This window comes from Pimephales promelas, chromosome 12 (assembly GCF_988280905.1).
Source record: "Pimephales promelas chromosome 12, fPimPro1.hap1.1, whole genome shotgun sequence".
In the NCBI taxonomy this organism is placed as follows: domain Eukaryota; kingdom Metazoa; phylum Chordata; class Actinopteri; order Cypriniformes; family Leuciscidae; genus Pimephales; species Pimephales promelas.
Window position 1 is genome coordinate 25831564 of NC_142780.1, and position 19299 is coordinate 25850862.

A 19299-nucleotide genomic window follows, 5' to 3' on the forward strand; every position below is an offset into this window, starting at 1 on the left:
TTTAATTCAATGACACATGTCATAGCCAACAATTGTCTGAAAATGTGGGTCATCGTTTAACATGGTTTGCAGCATCTGAGCAACACCAGACTAATTATGTTGAATGAAACTGTTAATATCTGTCTTTTCTCAGAGCTATAATGACAAACACACCTTTGTGGTTTCGACCAGGCATGTATACAAAGCACTAGTTCTGCTCCTGATGTGTGAGCACCTCAAATCCTCAGCAAATATCGGTTCCTTCAAAAATGTTGGCTCACAGGAACTATCCAACTTAAGCAACAACAACAAAAAAAAGTTCTATTGCTGAGATTTTATAAATACACCCATAACCAAAGGCTGGTGTGCATGCCGTGGCAATCCAGCCTAGCATCTTTGAGTTTTATTACAGGGGCTCACTGCGCCTAAAAAAACTGAAGCACGGTGAAATCATTCATTTTCTGGTCTGATGTCATCTCAGACTCTCCATAATTGCCGGAGTCCGGCGTCTTGTGTCTATAATTGGTAGAGACACCGCAAACTCTCTGAGAAGACACTGTAGGTGGGTACTGGTTGATTCATTATTTTGTCGTAAAATTGAAGTGGGAGGTCATCAAAAGGAAAACCATTTTTCAAGTTTCTTCTTTCTTTCTCGTTTTTTTTCACTGTGGTTTGAAAACTGGGCCTTCCAGGCAAATTCTACTTGTTGTCTGTCTGTTCCAGTTGAACTGGTAGCAGTTGCTGACTGATGTGGGGTGCTTGAAAAGGGTAATGATATATCTGTTTCCCAGAAATCTGCTGTAATTCAGCACATTTTAAACGTATGCTGATAATTTTATATAATTTATGCACCCATCGAAGCCATAGAGGTTATTCAGGGTGAAGACATTGGAGAAAGCACACACTTGCAAGGTAGGTAAGACGAAGTGATGAATATTTGTATATACGACAGTATGAAAAGTTGCTGGTGTTATGATGAAAGTCCATATTCGCCGTGTTATTTTGGAAAGATGTCACTGAGCTTTATTTCAGCCTCTCAAACATGCTTTGCATATTAACAATAACAATTAGACATAAAGGCCCCACAACACAATTTTCCCATTGAAAGAGTGTGATGAAAAGTGTAGGAGGGTTAATGTGTTAATAGCCAAATAGTGTCTACATTCCAGGTTGTTTAAAGCTTAAGTGTCAGTGAATATTCTCTATATTACCACAGGAAATACAATGTTAATTCATCAAAGGGAGAATGTTGACTGACACTCTTCCCATTTTTATTTAAAATATACCATGAAAGTGAATAGTCAGCCAATAACATTCTGCCAAACTAAGAAAGAACGTTAAAGGGGTAGGAGTAGGCTACATAAGTTTTACTTCTACATGTAAATAAACTTTTTTACTGGAAAGTATGGAGTTATATTTTGTTGTTCATCTGATTTTATTACCATTATTTTTTTCTCATAACGTTTTAAAATTATATTTACATGTTCAAAATAAAAATATCAATCAATCAATCAATCAATCAATCAAAAAAAGTCATGGGAAATGAGTTTGAGTAAATGATAATAATTTGTGAGTAAACTATCTCTTAAATTCGTTGCCCTGCTTCACAGGCATAGGGGTTCACAGCAGATGCAACCGTCAGAGTACATTAATATATGACACAGTGTTGCCATCTGCTGCTGCTTAACTGTAAAACCTGTCGAGTTTGTATTGCGTACTGCGTAGGCTATTGAACCAAATGCCTCGGACGGTCTGATGTTTTTGAGGTATGCTTGCAAATGTCCAGACAAGACGCGCGTGAGTGAAATTGGAGTTACTCAATGAACATTTAAATAACAGACGTTATTTTATTCCTTATTTCCAAGTTACTATGGAACAAATGCCATGAAAGACGTTATATAATTTTGAATTCAGCAGAAGAATGAATTTCATAGTATGTATATATTCAAAAATAGACATAAAATACAATAGACCCTTACAAAGTTCATGGTGTGTCCTTTCTAAAAATCCTTATATCGCCCCCTGGTAGCATCTATATTTAGGAATTGTCATAAATCTAAATGAAATTGATTGACAACTCCGACTGTCCCGAAGGCCCCGCCCCCCGACTCAACTGGCCGTGCAGGAGCAACTTATGCGTGGGAACAAAACTTCGTACATTTCGCTGAATTAATACGATTTATGTGACATAACGTATTATAAACACATCTCATTTTCACTTACAGCGTATTAATGCGCACACAATGTCACGAGAGGAGGACCTGTTGCGGATTGCTAAAAAACTAGACAAGATGGTGTCTAGAAATAACATGGTGAGATCCTAATTTTGACGCAACGCTTTACGCGGTTTGTTTGTGAGATCACTGCGCATGCTGCTTATGAATAACTAGTTTAAACTTTTTTGCATGTGCATTTGCGCGTTTTAATTCTGCTTCATTAAGATATGGCGTGCACAAGCCTTCTGTAATTTAGTTGCAAGTGAGAGACGTGTTTGTAATAGGACTACAGAGACGCATGCGAGTGACAACAGGTGTTGGCTGAGGATTGAGCCGATTTACTTTAGATTTATTCAGGGCAGCAACAAGAACAACGACCAAAGTTGGTCATTATAGAGAGTTTAGTTGACGTTCTATGCAGGTTTTTGTACTTAACAGCATGTATGTTCTGAATTTATCGTAGTAAATGGCACAAGGTCGAGTAGGCGGTGTGTGTTTTGGCCGACTCGAATAGTTTTACGCGCATGAGCACAGTATTTAAAGGGATAGTTCACCCAAAAATGAAAATGAAACTTCTGCCATATTTTACTCACCTTCATGTTGTTTCAAACCGGTATGAATTTATTTGATTTGTAATTTTTTAAAGTGTTGCTATAATGTCTGAGAACAGTAAAATTAACAGTGAAAAACAAGTAAAATACATGAAACCATTTAAAAAAAATCATAACAGTTACTTAGTTAAGTAATTTAATAATTGTTAATCTCCCTGCTTGTGTAGGATGGAGCTCTAGATCTTCTGAGAGAATTGAAAAATTTCAACATGACACTAAAGCTTCTTCAGGTATGTCTGGATCAATTGTATTGGCATATATTTTTGATCCCTGTAGGAAAATATAGCTGCAAATCAAAGGTATCACAAATAGCGATATAAACACACAATGCAATCAATATGGTCAATGCAAATAAAATATCAATGTTTGAGTAATATGGAGAGATTTATAATTAAAGTTTTATTTTTTTAATTTTGTGTGAGACTGATGAATGATAAAACATTCATGCACAAATGCATCTGTTCTTGTTCATGTCATCATTGGTTGTCTTATATCTCTTGCTTCTGTTTGTCTAACATTTAGTATTTACTTTGTTCCAGGATACAAGAATCGGCATGTCTGTGAACGGAATAAGGAAACATTGCACAGATGAGGATGTTGTCAACTTGGCAAAGATTCTTATCAAAAGCTGGAAGAAGCTTTTAGGTAAGGGTAATATGTTAATGAATGAAATCTTAAAATCAGAGACAGATCAAACTGACTCCAAATCCCATTGAAAAAAAAAAGGTTCATAATACCTAATATAATTAATGTTATTCACATATGCAGTATAACATAGTCTGGCTTAATAATGTTAAGTTATATGCCTTTTTTCTTTGTCAGAATCAGCTGACAAAAATCAAAAGTCTGAGAGGACAAATGAGGTGAAGAATGGCAATCATCCAAGCAAGGCATCAGGGTCACCCAATAGGACTTCTCCTGAAAGAGAGTCCAGGTATGTTTGCTAATAACAGGGTAAAACATGGAAACAATTTTTTGTACTGTGTAATTGAAAGCTTTAGGAACCTCTTCCTAAAAGCCGACAAGAGAGTGGCCCATTTTGCTACTAACATTGATTTACGCAGAGGTTGAAGCTAGCAAATTGGTTTGCGTCATGAAGTATAACCTGTTTATCTCGTCAGTCCACGAAGATCGACAACGGAAATTAAACCACACTTAGACACCAACAAGAAACGAGATGAAAAACACAGAAGAGAGAAACGAGATGCAGAGCTCAGGAACAGAAAACAAGAAAGTGACCCGAAAAAAGGGAAACAATCTATTAACAATAAAAAGGAGCTAGAGAGGTGAGAAGGCCCACTGCTGTATAAAGCCCCTCTGCTCATCCCAAACTATGCCATTAGATTTTTACGTGTATTCTGTTTAGGAAAGATGCATTGAACAGTGATCATCTTCCCTCTGGATGGACGCATTCATCTCCACCCCTCAAGTGTCCTCCTCCATCTGGGGAAGTGAAGAGGGAGAGGTTAGGGCTTGTGCATGCGGTTGAAGCATGTGACTGTGATTAGGAGGAAGCACTTGTACTACATAAAAAAACAAACAAAAAAAAAACAGAACATGAAGCCACATTATTATGGTGAAAGTATCAGCATTTCAAACTCATTTCTGATTATCTAGGAGGAAAGTTTAAAATGTCACAAACTAACAAGGTCATGAAAGTTGCATGAATGGCATTTTTTTCTGAACATTTCGTTAACATTGTAGTTTTCCTGGCCATAGTGTTAAGCAAAAATCCGAATTTAAACCAGTCCGGAGTTGTTCCTCTTTGTCGCCATCTCTGTTTGAAATCTGCAGTTGCAGTCATTCGTGGAATTATCAACTTTACGTGAGTTGTACTTCGACACCCTCAACACGGCACAGCGTGCACCGCAACGAGGTGGATAATGACATTCAGAATCACAGATTATTCTTTTTGGAAGTATGACCAACATAAGAATTTTTTACCAGAAAATGTCATCTGAACTAGTAAGAAATCCCCCAGTACCACTGGACTTAAAAACATTATTACAAGCTTATTTCTTTGAATCGAACTATGCCAAGCAGATAGCATTGAACACTGGCTGGTTATGTATTTTCTCAAATATGTATTTTGGATGATGTTTAACCCAAAAAAGCTACGTACTGCAGCTTTAAGAATTCACTTTCAATTTGTGTTGAATTCAGTTTGAATTGAACAGAAAGTGGAATTTACTGAATGTATTTACATAGTCACACAATGGAGGAATTTCATTATTTTTCCAACAAAACAAAAATGGTAAATTTCATTATTAATTTTTTGGACTAATTATGCCTGTTTCCCTTCCAGATTTCTAAAATATATATTTTTTTACATGAATTAGATTAAAATTAGATTTAACTTAAAGTTAAATACTCAAACATCAAAACAATAAAATGAAGGAAAAAAAAATTCTCGACAGTACAACAAAATGTCCAACATGTTATAGTTTAAAAATTACTCTACGTAATCATTTATATAATCCTTAAATTACAATTATACATCATGTTTGCTACCTCAATTAAAAATCAGGAATATCCTTAAAGTGATATTCCACTTTTTTTGGAAATAGACTCATTTTACCACTTTCCAAAAAAGTGGAGTATCCCTTTAACATATTCTCAAATCTGAGTGGTGCACAAGCCTGTTGACATAATTTTGTTTTACTTTTCCCACTTGTATGCTGGGCTAGCAGAGTTGCAATGTAAGATGTATTTTTACTTTTGTTTAGGAAAGATGCTCCCGTTGATTTTTTCCCTCCTGCTTCAATCATTTCTCACCCTCCTCTAAGACGCTCATCAGTAGATGTAAAGAAAGAGAGGTCAGAGCTTTATGCATGTGTTAGTTAAGAACACGTCAATGTAGTGTGATCTACAGTGTTAGCTAATACAGCAAAAACAAAAGTACACTACCTTTCAAAAGTTTGGGTTCAGTACTCTCTTTTTTTATATAAATACTTGAATTCAGCATGGAAATATAGATTTGAACAAAAGTGACATTAAAGACAGACATCTATAATATTACAAAAGATTTGTTTCAAATACATGCTGTTCTTTCAAACTTTCGATTCATCAAAGAATCCTCAATAAAAAGTGCCCACAAAAATATTAAGCAGCACCACTGTTTTCTACATTGATAGTAATGAGAAATGTTTCTTGAAAACCTCAGCATATTAAAATGATTTCTGAAGGATCATGTGGCACTAAAGACTGTAGTAATGATGCTGAAGATTCATCACTGGAATAAATCCCATTTTTTTAAATATACAGAAACATTAAAAAAATCTTAATGACCCCAAATTTTTGAACAGTAGTGTACATGGAGTTCAAATGCTGAATTTGGATGTTTACGTTTCTTACACAGAAAAGACACTCTGGTTTCCTTACAATCTTGTCCTCTTCAGTCTCATTCTACTAAACGCCCCTTCTCAGATGGAAAGAAAGAACGGTTAGGCAGTGTGCTATAAGTTCATGCAGTGTGTGACGTCAAAATATCTGATTTCATTTTGAATCAACACTGCAATGAGCCTGGCTTTTTTTTTTTTTGCAGGAGAGACACACATGAACTTTTTCCTCTTCATAATCACTCTCATCCTCCTCTTCCTCCTCCTCCTCCTATTCCTATCCCTAAGCGCTCATCAGAGGTGAAGAAAGAAAGGTCAGGGATTGCTCTCAGGAGAATGTGTTCATAATTTGTATTATTTATAAAAAATTTAGTAAATATCCAACAAAGGGGGTCACCACTAAATATCTATTTTCACAGGAGAGATCCTTCTGAAACTTTACATCCTCCTGCTTCTATCCTTTCTCTTCCTCCGCCTGCTCCTCCTCCTCCCAAACATTCATCAATAGATGAGCACAGAGAAAGGTCTGAACACTTTTCAGTTCAAGTTCATGGCCCTCTTTTTTGATAAAGAGATTTTTTTTAGTGAAGACAAGAGCACAATATTCTATATTATTATTACTTTAGTTTGTTTTTTGTTTGTTTTATTTTGTAAAATAATAGGGTTGGCTCTTAATGATTCAGTATTCAATTGGTGTAAAATTGTAAATTATAATTTCTAGTTCACAAGAGCTGACCTAGTATTGCCAGAAGCGCACGTTTTTCCCCTTGTTCTCATTTTAATGCCACATTGGAATTGTATATTTGTTGCCTAGGGTAAAGAAAGCAATTGATCTGAATGCCCCTCTTCCTCCTTTACCTTTCCATCTACATCCTCCTCAGAAACGAGAGATGAAGAAAGAAAGGTTAGGGCTTGGTTTGTTGTCAAGTAAACAAAGTACTTTCACTCGCTTTGTTTTAGCGTAACACTGTTCTAACAAAGCGCAGTGTTTGTCTCATAAATAATCAGTGACTTTCTTTGCTTAGAAAAGAAACAGCGGATCCCAGTTCTCCTCTCCCTCCTGTTCCTCTCCATCTTCAACCTACACCTACAAAACGTCCTTCGTTAGACACAAATAAAGACAAAGAGAAAGAAAGGTTAGGGGCAGAGGAAATGAAAAGCATGCTGACATGAATATCTGTGTGCCTGTGTTTTTACTTAATTACTTCACCATCTGAAGAATAACAACAACTGTTTTACTATAGAAAAGACACATCAGACCCGAAGCGACGGATGTCTCAACACAATGAGAAAGATAGGTCTGAAATATGATGAATACTAACCCTTGAACAACACCATTGTTGAGTGAAATTATACTTAAAAGTTGCAGTGTGGTGTTATTCATTTAAATGGATGGTTCTCCCAAAAATAATACTTTTGGCATCATTTACCCTCATTTTGTTTCAAACCTGAATGACTTACTTTCTTCTGTGGAACACTAAAGGAATATCTTGAACACTGCTTTCATGCTTCATAAAAGTCTTCCGAATGACTTTTGTGATATATTTAAAGAAAGTCACACAGGTTTGGATTGACTAGAATGACTAGATGAAGTCTTTTCATGGCTTGTGGTGATAATAATTTGTCGCCATCCCAAAATGCTGAGATGATTTTTTCTTTCTCAGACAAAACACAAGAGACAGTAAACCACTTAAAAGACCATCAATGAAGCTCAAGATTGAGAGGTTTGAATTGATGCTTTGCAACAGAATGTAGGCAGAGGGCAGCAGAAGTGCATGCATTGTTGTCATTTTGTCTTGGGAGTTTGAGGATGAGGGCAATTTGCAAGACTTGTGGATTCTTTGTTCATTAAAACAGTATAATTTGTCACCAAAATTCCCTACTCTGCTTTTATTCCTAGAAGGGACTCCACGGATTCCAAAAAGCTCCATCCTAGAAAGTCGAGCATGGAAGGACGGAGAGACAGGTCTGCTCATGCATTACTAAAAATAAAAGAAAACATATAGAAAACCAAATAAAATGGTTACTGACCATCAGGCATTTGTGTTTTGCTCTTTTACCATAGTAAGGACTCTACCGACTCCAAATCAAGCCATCACCTTTTGAAACGACAATCAAGTGAAACTAAATTGGAGAGGTAACTTGTTATAGTAATGCAGTTGGTCTTGCAATGAAATCTTCAAGTATCCAACATAGGGATGTGTTCCAATTTCATTAACGTTTAAAATAAAATTTGATTACCAACTGGTGGGCTTGTCTAACAAACCCCTAGAAGATAGTAAAAAAAAAAACAGTCTATATACAATAGGTCTGTTCCGATCTGTTCTTGTTAAGCAGTCTAAGTTTCAATTATAATGTTTCTCCTTTAAACTGGAATCAAATTTCATACCAGTATATAGACCCACATAACCTGTTGTGAAACAAGCTGTAAGCATTGCAAGCTTATTTCCAATGTCGACTAGCAGCCATACTGTTTAGTTGACTAGTCTCGCACATCCCTTATCCAAACCTACTGATCCTTTACAAAGATAAATGCATGACTTTCTTGTTCATCACAGAATGCATACTTTAAACTCTCATGTGTTATTTCTCCAGGAGAGATTCTACTAACTCAAGGTCTGGCAACTCACCCCAGGCCAAGAAGTCTAGTGAAAGGCAAGAACTATACTTTACTGTTTTTTATTATTTACTCATTTTGATGTGACCAGCATGCCATATGGCGTTATTTCAGTATTATGTAAGATGAGACAGTATTATGTCTCATCCTTTTGGATGGGCTCAGATATACTTAGAATTCTGCCTGCTTTAAATTCCAGTTATAATACAACACAAAATCCCAAAGTCATTCAAATCATGACTAACAAATTCTGAAAATAATGTTCACAGACAGCAGTGATCAATGATTCTGTTGGGATTTTGGAACATTCTATCTTTAAATAATTGTCACATGGTCAATAAAGACGCCTGCTTTTTGTTTTTCCCTTACAGCAAGAGTAAACCAGAGACCCCAAAGACACCCACAACACCCACAAGCCCTCTCTCTCCGTCGCTTAGCTCCAGTGTGGGTCCTTTATCTCCTCGTCTGCAAACCGGGGATTCCATCAGGGACAAATGTATTGAAATGCTGACCGCCGCACTACGTACAGATGGTACGCAAAACAAACTCTTGACACCCGCACGGAGTCTGACCTGCATCACAGACATACTGAAATATATTGTTTTGATACTCATTATTGTGGAGATGATGCTCACAATATGCTTTTCTTTCCTATTAGATGACTACAAAGACTATGGGACAAACTGTGAGGGCATGGCAGCTGAAATCGAGGATTATATCCTTGGTGGACATTATTGGTTGACAATTGCTTTGAAAATTAGTGTGAAACTCACACTAGTGAAACAATTGCTTAAAATTCAAAAGTAGATATCCTTAACTGTCCTACATATCTACCAGGAGATAAGAGCCACAGACATGAAATACAAGAACAGAGTCCGCAGCCGCATAAGTAACCTGAAGGATCCCAAAAATCCCAATCTCCGTAAAAATGTCTTAGCTGGAGCCATCGAGTTGAGCCGCCTGGCCACCATGACTGCTGAGGTAGATTGCACATTTTGGACCTCTTAAATATTTTCATTTTATAAATTATAACGAAATAATAAAACTAAGTTAATATGAAAGTCTCACCAATGCTGCATTTTATTTGAAAATGCATTAAAAATACAGTACAAACAGTAATATTGTAAAAATATTATTGCAATATAAAATAACTGCTTGCTTATTGAATCATTTTTAAAATGTAATTTATTCCTGTGATGACAAAGCTACATTTTCAGTATCATTACTCAACCATTCAGTGTCACATGATCTAACAGAAATGACATTCTAATATCTGATTTGGTGCTCAAGATTTCAGTAAGCAGTTGTGCTGCTTTATATTTTTGTGGAAACCATCATGTTTTAAGGGTAAATAGAAAGTTCAAAAGAAATATAAATGTATGTTTAAGTATTTACTGTCGTGGTTTGATCAGTTTAATGCATTCTTACTGATTAAATGTATCAATTCCTTGTAAAATCAATCTTACTGACCCCTTTGAATGGTAGTGCAAGTTAATATTTCTTACCCCATTTGCCCAAAATGTTCTGATAGTTATGTTTTAAACAAGAATTACATTATTAGATATTAGATGTTCCATTGTACTGTATAAACGGGAGCATTTGTTTGTTTACAGTGCAATGTTGCAAAAATTAACTGTCGTCAAACAAATATATTCTACCTAGAAGGATGATGCAGTATATCAGAAGCCGATCTGCTGTCTATAAATGAACACTATGTTCTTGCTGTTGTAGGAAATGGCTAGTGATGAACTAAAACAGTTGAGGAACGTGTTGACCCAGGAGGCTATCCGAGAACATCAGATGGCAAAGACTGGAGGAACCTCGACTGACATGCTGCAGTGTGGCAAGTGCAGGAAGAAAAACTGCACCTACAACCAGGTAAATCGATGAAACAGCATTTTCTAATATTACTGGATTTTTAGCTGTAGATATTTATAGTGCATATAAACCTAGTATGCAAAGTTATTTCAATTGTTGTGAAAATAAATATATTGAGTATGGTTTAAACCTTCACAGGTGCAAACTCGGAGTGCTGATGAACCAATGACCACCTTTGTGCTGTGCAATGAATGTGGTAATCGCTGGAAGGTCAGAAAAAATATGTTTTGGCTTATATATTTTATTTTATTTTTTATATAAACCAATCATCTTACGTCCAGTAGAGCAATGTAAGTAACAAGTGTCTTTCAATATTTTTTTTTCTAGTTCTGCTAACTTGAAGCCAGGAGTCCAACAACATTGACCATGTAGCAGTGGCAAGGCCAGAAATTTAAAAGTGAGCGGACCTTGGTGAAATAGGGTGGACCAATCCCTACTCTCAAATTACATGAATTTTAAAAATAGTTTGACAATTAAGTTGAGTTAAATGTGATTATATTTTCAGCCAACAGTTTCATGAGAATAACAAAATCAACTATCCTGTGAACGTAATAGGGACAGTAAACGAAGATAAATAATCATAGACATAGTATGTGTAAGGCTGAGCAAGGCTTACCCTTCCCCTGGCCGAGGGAATTTTCTCTCTCAAATCACTGACTTCTGCTGCTTCTCATTGCTTTTAGAGGGAAAACTGCCCATAACTGGTGGTCTACGATCGGTTTTCTCTGTAATAATAGCATATTGGTAATTTGGCAAATGATACAGTGCATATCTGTGTTTGTGCTCTGGAGAGTGTCGAAGGTTTCTATTTACAATGTGTTTTTTTTTACATCGTTGAGTAATGCAGCCAATCACAGACATATCTGTTGATTTCTTGAATGCAATGGCCAATCAGAGGTGTTTAGGTTAGAGTCCACTAACCCTGGCCCTTATGTAGCCTTGCCACTGCCATGTAGGATTCCTCATCTTTTTTTAATTTGGAAGAGAAAGTAATATAATGGGTTATTCTACCAGCAAATGGTCCTGAATTTATAATATGTAAATGAATTCTTTAACTTTTACAGAAGTACACAGAGCAAAGAGTGTATATTCATAATTAAAGTGAACATTAATGACTTGGGAGTCAGATGACTAAATCAGATCAAATTCTACTCTTTTATACTGTTTTATGAAATGCCAGTGTTATTTTGTTTTTTTACTTGATTATTAATTGGTTTATTACACAGAATCCTATGGGGTCAGACTTTAAAAAACAATGTGTTGACAAATTGAACATTTAATTAATGAAGAGAATCCTAAACTATCTCAGATGTAGCAGCTATACAGTACAACACAAAAATGCTTTTTAAATGGATCTAAACGTTTTGTTTTAAATAATGCATAAAATATTGTAGAGAAAAATGGCAAAAACTAAAGCAATAATTGTAAAATTCATTTTAATAAATTATGTTGATTTGATTTTTTTGTAGTTTTTTTTTTTTTGCATACTTAAAAAGACCTAATACCATTCAGGCACAGCCATGGTTGTAGAAAGCTCATCAAATATGCTTGGTTTCTTTCCAGTCAGGTGTGACTGAACGCTTGTCAACTTGCCCTAAAACTTTTCATTATTATTTAAATGAAATGAATGTACTATATTTTGTATTTTTTGGTACTAAATTATTTTTATGCTGTAGTTATAATCCATTTTTGAGCAGAGACCTGAAAATGACATTTCCAACGTAAACTGTCATGAATGCTTTGCAGCACAGACTTAAGTTTGGTCTCTTTTTAAAGATGACACTTGTCCGATTATTAAATGAAAAAGGTCAACCGAAAAAAGTTATTGAATAGTTATAAGTTAAAAGTTATTGATATCTCAAATAAATGAGCTTTCAGTAAGATTTTGTTTGGTCACAGTACCAAAATGTTCCACTAGAAATTTGTTTCCCATTCATTTCCAATGCGGTTGTTTTTGACCGTGAGGAGTCAAAGTGTGACACTTTTTTCACCACAATTTAACCTTTTCGAGATTCATATCCATGAATCTTTTTGTTTGTATGTGTGATCACATAGCATTGACATAAAAATGTTTTGGTCAAAAATTACCAAAGAGCACAGATGGTTAAATTGTCCAATGTGGCTATACCATCGAGTTAACATAATGAAATATAAGTAAACAATGCAATCCATTGTCTCAGTTGTTCACAGAATTCCTAAACCATGCTATATTTGTAAAACTAAAAATAAATGTTTATTATTTTAAAATAGAAATAAATTCTCCTTGTACCCTATGACTTTGATAAATGAGCACCCCTAGTTTGAGTGAGAAATTTCAATCTATACTTGTGGGAAATTTGTTTCACTGGCATGTCAAAGTCTGCCCTGTGTGTCATTATTCATGGGCATTTCCTTGTGACGCACTTCTAGCCAAGCTAATGATGCCCCTGTCACTATATTTTGGGTTTAATAAGTACCCTGGTCTCTGCTATCCTCAGTACACTATGTTTGAAATGAGATGAGTAACTCTGTGTGAAATCCCTTTTAGCACTGAATCTTCACTTAAGTTTCATTACTCAGTTTACCAGGGTGCCCGCTCATTAGAAGCGAATTGAATTAAATGCTGTTATTGGATGTTCTGCTTCTGGGAGTATTTCCTGAGGTAAAAAGGAAATGCCACTTAGAGGCATGAAGCAGTGGATAACTATGCCAGGGCTGTGCAGTGTTCAGTTTCTCTAGAAGTCAAGTTATTTCTCTCAGGTTTGAGCTGATAATTGGATACCCTGCAGGTAAGAGAGCCCCTCTTGTCATTTTGATGCTTAGATTTTTAGATAGCCACGGGTATTGCTGTAAGCATCAGGAGGTAAAAATGCAAATGAACACAATAACAGATCAAGGGAAAATGAAAAAAGAAGCCAGATTGACATTTCTTAGAAATGATTATGTTGTTTTGCTTAAACTATTGATAAGCAGACGAGGCGTGATAGATGGTTTTTCATATTTACTTGATGACTTGCACATCACAACACTTCAGTGCTACCCGCATGGCCACTTCCTAACTCCGGCTTCCGCACATGCTCCTCACCATGGTGTCATGCTGGGTAATGCTTATAACATCACATCTTACCCCCTACAATGAAATAATATTTACCCCTGTAAAAACATAGCCAGCTTTATATGCTGTTATGTATATGCTCTCGCTTACCTCTCTGCCGTCATGCGCGGTTAGGAGCTCAACCTCTGTCTCGCATGCACACTCGCTATAGATAAGATTACAGGATATTTTGACTAATTTGCGGTAAAACTAGTGGATCGCGAGTGCCTCAACAGATAGACCATCTTTCAGGCTTGACACATCATCGTGAGAAATCAGGAGTGTGGCGTAGCTGAGATATTGAGATATTTATAATGGCATAAATGCTACGTGGGATCTCAATATCTCAGCTCTGGAAGGGTCTAGAGCCTCCATTTTTGCACTCAGGTCTATGTCCCATGGCCCTCTATCAGAATCCAGAGTTTCAGGAAGATCAGAGAAACTCAAAATTTCGACCCCCCCCCCCCCCCAAAAAAAAACGACAGTGGTATCCCTGTCGTTTTTTTTTTTTGGTGAGAAAAAAAAGTTTCTCCAATCTTCTTGAAACTCTGGATTCTGATAGAGGGCCATGGGACATAGACATGAGTGCAAAAATGGAGGCTCTAGACCCTTCCAGAGCTGAGATATTGAGATATTTATAATGGCATAAATGCTACTTGGGATCTCAATATCTCAGCTCTGGAAGGGTCTAGAGCCTCCATTTTTGCACTCAGGTCTAAGTCCCATGGCCCTCTATCAGAATCCTGAGTTTCAGGAAGATCAGAGAAACTCAAAATTTCGACCCCCCCAAAAAAAACGACAGTGGTACGTACCCCTGTCGTTTTTTTTTTTTGTGCGAAAAAATAAGTTTCTCCAATCTTCTTGAAACTCTGGATTCAGATAGAGGGCCATGCGACTTAGACCTGAGTACAAAAATGGAGGCTCTAGACCCTTCCAGGGCTGAGATATTGAGATCCCACGTAGTATTTATGCCATTTTAAAAAAATAGTGAGTTTGTGGACGGTGGAATTATGTGATGGCGCTTGGTGCTATGGACTCAGGTGCCCCAGCTGAGTGCAGTAAACTAGTTTTTATCATGAAAGAAACTTTAATTAAAATGTGATGGTTACTTTTATTTGTATTTTTTGGACAAACAAATGCATATACAAGTCAACAACACATGAAACAAAGCTTTATTCAAAGTACAAGCATGTATTTACAGGCGCTGAACACCACATCCTACTGCAAGCGCTTCACAATCTGAGGCAATAAGGGCAGGTGGAGAGATGGAGGGACTCATAAGGGCAGATGGAGAGATGGAGGGTCTCATTCATGGGACCACTTCCAGGCTCTGGGTTCCTCATCCTCAGTGCTCACACCAGTCTGCAGACATTTCAGATCCTACAAACATTACACAAAAGCAGTAATTTTAACAACACAATGTCATTTGATTTATGTATTAAAAACAGCCTTACTTTATATTTGAATAAATTCCCTAAAACCTTTTTCCCCCAACAAATGCTGCCACCATCTTTCCTTGCAGGTCCTGGTCCACCACAAAAGCTCTGCACTCTGCAGCAAATGCACAGAAATCAGGAATCAGAAAAGTGTTGTAATTTCTCCATTTGAAATTACAATCATTCAAATAAACTACAACTTAAGATTTAATGTTGTTATCCATTTCTGTAGTACACTCACTCAAATCCTTTGATGACATGATTCAGCATCATGAGCCTCTTCTCCACTGGATAAACACACGCGTGTTCTCCTGTCCCTGTAACATACAGACAAGATTCACATTACGAGCTCAACACAGCATTTACATGCTGGGATTCTGATAGAGGGCCATGAGACTTAGACCTGAGTGCAAAAATTGAGGCTCTAGACCCTTCCAGAGCTGAGATATTGAGATATTTATAATGCATAAATTCTACGTGGGATCTCAATATCTCAGCTCTGGAAGGGTCTAGAGCCTCCGTTTTTGCACTCAGGTCTAAGTCTCATGGCCCTCTATCAGAATCCAGAGTTTCAAGAAGATTGGAGAAACTTTTTTTTCCACACCAAAAAAAAAAAAACGAACACTGTCGGGTTTTTTTGGGTCAAAAAATTTAGTATCTCCGATCTTCTTGAAACTCTGGATTCTGATAGAGGGCCATGAGACTTAGACCTGAGTGCAAAAATGGAGGCTCTAGATCCTTCCTGAGCTGAGATATTGAGATATTTATAATGCATAAATGCTACGTGGGATCTCAATATCTCAGCTCTGGAAGGGTCTAGAGCCTCCATTTTTGCACTCAGGTCTAAGTCTCATGGCCCTCTATCAGAATCCAGAGTTTTGAGAAGATTGGAGAAACTTTTTTTTTTCACAAAAAAAACCCCGAAAGGGGTAACACTGTCGTTTTTTTTTTTGGGTCAACATTTTGAGTATCTCCAATCTTCTTGAAACTCTGGATTCTGATAGAGGGCCATGAGACTTAGACCTGAGTGCAAAAACAGAGGCTCTAGACCCTTCCAAAGCTGAGATATTGAGATACAACGTAGCATTTATCCATTATAAATATCTCAATATCTCAGCTCTGGAAGGGTCTAGAGCCTCCGTTTTTGCACTCAGGTCTAAGTCTCATGGCCCTCTATCAGAATCCAGAGTTTCAAGAAGATTGGAGAAACTTTTTTTTTCACACCAAAAAAAAAAAAAAAAAACGAAAGGGGTACCACTGTCGTTTTTTTTTTTGGGTCAAAATTTTGAGTATCTCCGATCTTCTTGAAACGCTGGATTCTGATAGAGGGCCATGAGACTTAGACCTGAGTGCCAAAATGGAGGCTCTAGACCCTTCCAGAGCTGAGATATTGAGATCCCACGTAGCATTTATGCCAGTGTTCGAATTACAGGGGAGCTAAGGTGAGCTCGGCTCCCCTGAAAAGGACCTGGGCTCCCCTGAAAGCCTACTTTGAGACATTTAGGAGGAGCTCTAACACTGTCCCTTTTTTGTGTCGCATATATTTTGATTTTCTGTACATTAAGGTTCCTGAAATAAATGATGATATTAAAAATGTGTCAGTGTTTATTCCCTCAATTGTATTTCCGAACATCTGTCTCCACTAATAAATGCAATGGGCGTGGTTCAGCGAAGTCTGTAGTGGGAGAGTGGGGAGGGGATGGAGCCGAGCGGTGAATAAGTGAGTCAAGTTCAAATGACAAACATCTGTCTGTGATTTCAGTAAAATTTCAATCTTGGCGTGAGGAGACCGCATATAAGCGGGCCGTGCTGACATTAGTGTGTGAGAGAGAGACTGGGAGCTCGTGCACGTATCCTGAGAGAAAGTGACTTCTGAAAGCTGTATCCATCGGAAAGAGTGGGTCTATACACTTTAGCCTATCCAGTGAAGCTGGTTTCAGCGAGAAGAGGATTACTACATCTGTATCCAGAAAGCTGTGTCCAGCGGAAAGAGTAACCTATTAATTATCATCTGTTTCTGTTGCCTTTTTGATATTTTTAGTTAATGTTATTTGAGCGCGACCAGGCGCTGTAAAAGAGCCTTGTAAATAAAAGTGCACGAGTTCCAGCATTTGCCGACCCTGTGTCTCCTTCCATCACCCACACACAACGAACCTGTTTTGCATCACACTATTGTTTTAAATGCCCGAACATGCACCAAAAAGTGTTAAAGTCAGTCAGGGAGGATCGGAAAATAGGGCTCCCCCGAAAGCCACTTTGTAATTCGAACCCTGATTTATGCATTATAAATATCTCAATATCTCAGCTCTGGAAGGGTCTAGAGCCTCCATTTTTGCACTCAGGTCTAAGTCTCATGGCCCTCTATCAGAATCCAGAGTTTTGAGAAGATTGGGGAAACTTAATTTTTCACCCCCCCCCCCCCCCAAAAAAAAAAACCGTAAGGGGTAACACTGTCGTTTTTTTTTTCTGGTCGAAATTTTGATTTTTGATATCTCAGCTCTGGAAGGGTCTAGAGCCTCCATTGTTGCACTCCGGTCGAAGTCTCATGGCCCTCTATCAGAATCCAGAGTTTTGAGAAGATTGGGGAAACTTAATTTTTCACCAAAAAAAAAAAAAAAAACGTAAGGGGTAACACTGTCGTTTTTTTTTCTGGTCGGAATTTTGATTTTTGATATCTCAGCTCTGGAAGGGTCTAGAGCCTCCATTGTTGCACTCAGGTCTAAGTCTCATGGCCCTCTATCAGAATCCAGAGTTTTGAGAAGATTGGGGAAACTTAATTTTTCGCCCCCCCCCAAAAAAACATAAGGGGTAACACTGTCGTTTTTTTTTCTGGTCGAAATTTTGATTTTTGATATCTCAGCTCTAGAAGGGTCTAGAGCCTCCATTATTGCACTCAGGTCGAAGTCTCATGGTCCTCTATCAGAATCCAGAGTTTTGAGAAGATTGGGGATACTTAATTTTTCGCCCAAAAAAAAAAAACGTAAGGGGTAACACTGTCGTTTTTTTTTTTCAGGTCGAAATTTTGATTTTTGATATCTCAGCTCTGGAAGGGTCTAGAGCCTCCATTATTGCACTCAGGTCGAAGTCTCATGGCCCTCTATCAGAATCCTTTTGGGGAAACTTAATTTTTCGCCCCCCCCAAAAAAACGTAAGGGGTAACACTGTCGTTTTTTTTTCTGGTCAAAATTTTGATTTTTGATATCTCATCTCTGGAAGGGTCTAGAGCCTCCATTGTTGCACTCAGGTCGAAGTCTCATGGCCCTCTATCAGAATCCAGAGTTTTGAGAAGATTGGGGAAACTTAATTTTTCATCCCCCCCCCCCCCCCAAAAAAAAAAAAAAACGTAAGGGGTAACACTGTCGTTTTTTTTTTCTGGTCGAAATTTAGATTTTTTATATCTCAGCTCTGGAAGGGTCTAGAGCCTCCATTGTTGCACTCAGGTCGAAGTCTCATGGCCCTCTATCAGAATCCAGAGTTTTGAGAAGATTGGGGAAACTTAATTTTTCGCCCCCCCCCCCCAAAAAAACGTAAGGGGTAACACTGTCGTTTTTTTTTCTGGTCGAAATTTAGATTTTTGATATCTCAGCTCTGGAAGGGTCTAGAGCCTCCATTGTTGCACTCAGGTCGAAGTCTCATGGCCCTCTATCAGAATCCAGAGTTTTGAGAAGATTGGGGAAACTTAATTTCCCCCCCCCCCAAAAAAAAAAAAACTGTAAGGGGTAACACTGTCGTTTTTTTTTTCTGGTCGAAATTTTGATTTTTGATATCTCAGCTCTGGAAGGGTCTAGAGCCTCCATTGTTGCACTCCGGTCGAAGTCTCATGGCCCTCTATCAGAATCCAGAGTTTTGAGAAGATTGGGGAAACTTAATTTTTCGCCCCCCCCCCCAAAAAAAACGTAGGGGGTAACACTGTCGTTTTTTTTTCTGGTCGGAATTTTGATTTTTGATATCTCAGCTCTGGAAGGGTCTAGAGCCTCCATTGTTGCACTCAGGTCGAAGTCTCATGGCCCTCTATCAGAATCCAGAGTTTTGAGAAGATTGGGGAAACTTAATTTTTCGCCCCCCCCCAAAAAAACATAAGGGGTAACACTGTCGTTTTTTTTTCTGGTCGAAATTTTGATTTTTGATATCTCAGCTCTGGAAGGGCCTAG

General features: G+C 37.5%; 1 protein-coding gene and 1 long non-coding RNA gene across 6 annotated transcripts; one reads left to right on the forward strand and one right to left on the reverse strand.

Moving 5' to 3' along the window:
* Positions 1 to 1957: 1957 nt before the first annotated feature.
* tcea3 (transcription elongation factor A (SII), 3) lies at positions 1958 to 12097 on the forward strand. Of its 5 annotated transcripts, XM_039679698.2 has the most exons (24): positions 1958 to 2117; positions 2205 to 2291; positions 2974 to 3036; positions 3346 to 3451; positions 3629 to 3740; positions 3928 to 4092; positions 4173 to 4271; positions 5533 to 5622; positions 6165 to 6248; positions 6351 to 6458; positions 6564 to 6668; positions 6959 to 7048; positions 7170 to 7280; positions 7389 to 7442; positions 7809 to 7868; positions 8045 to 8110; positions 8210 to 8281; positions 8740 to 8799; positions 9133 to 9293; positions 9420 to 9476; positions 9588 to 9742; positions 10493 to 10639; positions 10778 to 10849; positions 10967 to 12097. In XM_039679698.2, the coding sequence occupies exons 1-24, from the start codon at positions 2040 to 2042 to the stop codon at positions 10973 to 10975; spliced, it is 2211 nt and encodes a 736-aa protein (XP_039535632.2). In that variant the 5' UTR covers positions 1958 to 2039; the 3' UTR covers positions 10976 to 12097. The 5 variants fall into 5 exon arrangements, with proteins under 5 accessions (XP_039535632.2, XP_039535634.2, XP_039535637.2 ...); XM_039679700.2 differs by lacking the exons at positions 7389 to 7442; positions 7809 to 7868 and having other exon boundaries at positions 1963 to 2117; XM_039679703.2 differs by lacking the exons at positions 6165 to 6248; positions 6351 to 6458; positions 6564 to 6668; positions 6959 to 7048 and having other exon boundaries at positions 2037 to 2117.
* Positions 12098 to 14798: 2701 nt separating this feature from the next.
* On the reverse strand, positions 14799 to 15563 carry LOC120484282 (uncharacterized). The gene is made up of 3 exons (XR_005623710.2): positions 15390 to 15563; positions 15194 to 15263; positions 14799 to 15092 (listed from the first exon to the last, which is right to left on the reverse strand). It is a non-coding gene; the product is annotated as an uncharacterized LOC120484282 (long non-coding RNA).
* Between the last annotated feature and the right edge of the window lie 3736 nt (positions 15564 to 19299).